This window comes from Alosa alosa, chromosome 19, assembly GCF_017589495.1.
Source record: "Alosa alosa isolate M-15738 ecotype Scorff River chromosome 19, AALO_Geno_1.1, whole genome shotgun sequence".
Classification (NCBI taxonomy): domain Eukaryota; kingdom Metazoa; phylum Chordata; class Actinopteri; order Clupeiformes; family Clupeidae; genus Alosa; species Alosa alosa.
Window position 1 is genome coordinate 7,104,786 of NC_063207.1, and position 2,500 is coordinate 7,107,285.

At 44.7% G+C, this 2,500-nt stretch overlaps 1 protein-coding gene across 1 annotated transcript in view; it reads right to left on the reverse strand.

The window, feature by feature from the left end:
- Window positions 1-2,500, reverse strand: part of ush2a (Usher syndrome 2A (autosomal recessive, mild)) — a 303,512-nt gene that overhangs the window by 87,021 nt on the left and 213,991 nt on the right. The window contains 2 exon segments of the mRNA XM_048228289.1: window positions 151-305; window positions 2,208-2,405. Of these exon segments, the coding sequence (XP_048084246.1) occupies window positions 151-305; window positions 2,208-2,405 (353 nt within the window).

Consider the following 2,500-nt stretch of genomic DNA (forward strand, 5'->3'; position numbering starts at 1 on the left):
TATGCAATAGCCCTTGTGAAATTAGTTTCATCATATGTGTGTGTGTGTGTGTGTGTGTGTGTGTGTGTGTGTGTGTGTGTGTGTGTGTGTGTGTGTGTGTGTGTGTGTGTGTGTGTGTGTGTGCACACGCATGTGTGTGTGTGTACTCACCTTCTTGCTGTCTGTGCATCCAGCAGTAGTGCAGGCCTGTAGCTGGTATTCATACTCTTGATAGGGCTGGATTCCCCCCACATCCGTGAAACTGGACTCGCTACCGCGGTAACGCTCCTGCCCGTCACGGAGGACCACATAGTACCTGATCTCACCTGTCACGGAGACACAACAACACTCACCTCATCACCACGGCAACACTGTTTGGCCTTTATGGAATTCTCAGCAATCCTGTGATCGCAATCCATTACAAACTCAATGCTACCGTGGCATGATAACATTGTTTTGACAAATACAAGTCTCTGTGAACAGTTAAAAACGATCAGTCAAACCCACTGCTATGAAACTGCTTGGGGGAAAAAAAGCCATATATTTCCATGAGTGTCAGTAAAAGGGCAAATCAAAAGATATAGCTGTCTAAGACGACTTCAGAGGGATGCTAGCCCAACCCGAGTGCCCGACACGCACATGCAACTCAATATGCAACTGCCACGGCTCAGATTCTACTGCTTTACATGCAGTACCACCACTACAGTGTCTCAAACACGCACAGATTTGCACACACACAGACATACTGTACACACGCACACACAAACGCACTCAGGCACGCACACACACACATACATATTTGCACACATATACGCACACACACACACTCACACACAAACACACACACACACACACACACACACACACACACACACACACACACACACACACACACCACACCCCTCCTTTAAAAGCACCCCAGGCTGGGTGCAGCTGAGACTGTGCTCCAGCAACAGATTGGCCAGCGAGCCTACTGATTAGGGCCCCAAATGAACTTCTAATGGCCAATCAACACGTTTCTGTACATAATAAGTAGCCCAGAAGTTTCGGGCAAATGAAGCTTGTTATTTCACTTAGTGCCCACTTATGTGCATGCAAAACTCCCCCCTTTTCTCTCGCATTATTCCACCGAGCTGCAGATTAACTGCAGCAATGGCTCTGCCTTTTAAAGGAAGCTGATAAATGAATCAGCCACTTACACTTTTTGTTCACATCACACACTAATTAGCCCAGCAACAGCAGCAGCAGCAGGAGCAGCACTGGAGTTTCAGCGCCTGTGTGTTTTTAAATTGATTTTTTTCTTCCCTTCTACAATTGTATGTATCTTATTGCTTATTTTATTTTGTCTTATTTGTAGGCCTACTTTTCACTACAACTATTGTCTACTATTTTTTTGTTGTTTTATTGTAATTGTAATCTCGGCTTCACTGAAAATGAGGACTATCCTTTAATTAACTTTCGAGAATAAATAGAGGTTGACTGAATGAAGGAATGAATGAATGAATGAATGAATGCATCAGGCCTGGGGATGGAGCTGCCCAGACACTGACTGGGTGAACTATTATAAATTAGAGCTAAGAGTGATGAATTTATCATTTTTAAAATGTTATGATGAACTAAATAAATATAATATGTCAAGTATGACAAGAATTAATAGCAGTGCCCTTCTTGGATCAGTGTAAAATAAAGGAAACGATGGAGCTGGCCAAAACCAGTGTCACAGGTACACTGCCCAACTGTACACTAAACTGAAAGGGAAGTCCAGGGCTGGAACACCTGGGCTACGCTGGATCCGCAACTGAGGTGCTCCGTTTGCGGAGGGTAAAAATAGTTTTGGAAGACAGATCAATTTTTTTACGCACGCGTCGCTATCACATCTGGTGTAGCCAGTGCCACTGATTACAGTGGAAGCTAATTGCTGCAGTAGGCACTATGCGAACGGGACGCTTCAGTTGAGTGCCTGGTGTGGCCTCCCTGTAATGATGAGGAATTGTAGTTTGTGGATATTTTATGATAAATAAAAACTGAATAGAATATATATCAGTGTTAACAAGAAACAACATCAGTGACATTATCAGATTTGTGTAAAATGAAGGAAATATCTTTCCATCTAAACAATAGAATATTCTAGAACTACAATTATTCTTGAATTCTAGACCTACAGTATTCTAGAAGTATTCTTGATAACATTCCTGTGCCCGGCCCATTTTCCCCTGACAGAGCCTTACCATTGGGTTTGACTGGCACTTCCCAGTCCAGCTGGATGATGTCGTCGCGGTTCTCCACCTTGCTCCAGCGGGGAGCAGGGACCCCCGCGGGGGCGTCCTCTCTGGTGGTGACCCGCACGTGAGCACTGTACCCACGGCCAAAGCGGTTCCAGGCCCCCACGCGATACTCGTAGTTGGTGTGGGGCTCCAGGTCTGAGTCTGGGGACACAGGAGGATAAACAGTTAACCAGGGCCTCCATACTAGGCACTAATATTAATATCTAGTCCTGATTTGTCTCATATTACAAATGTTA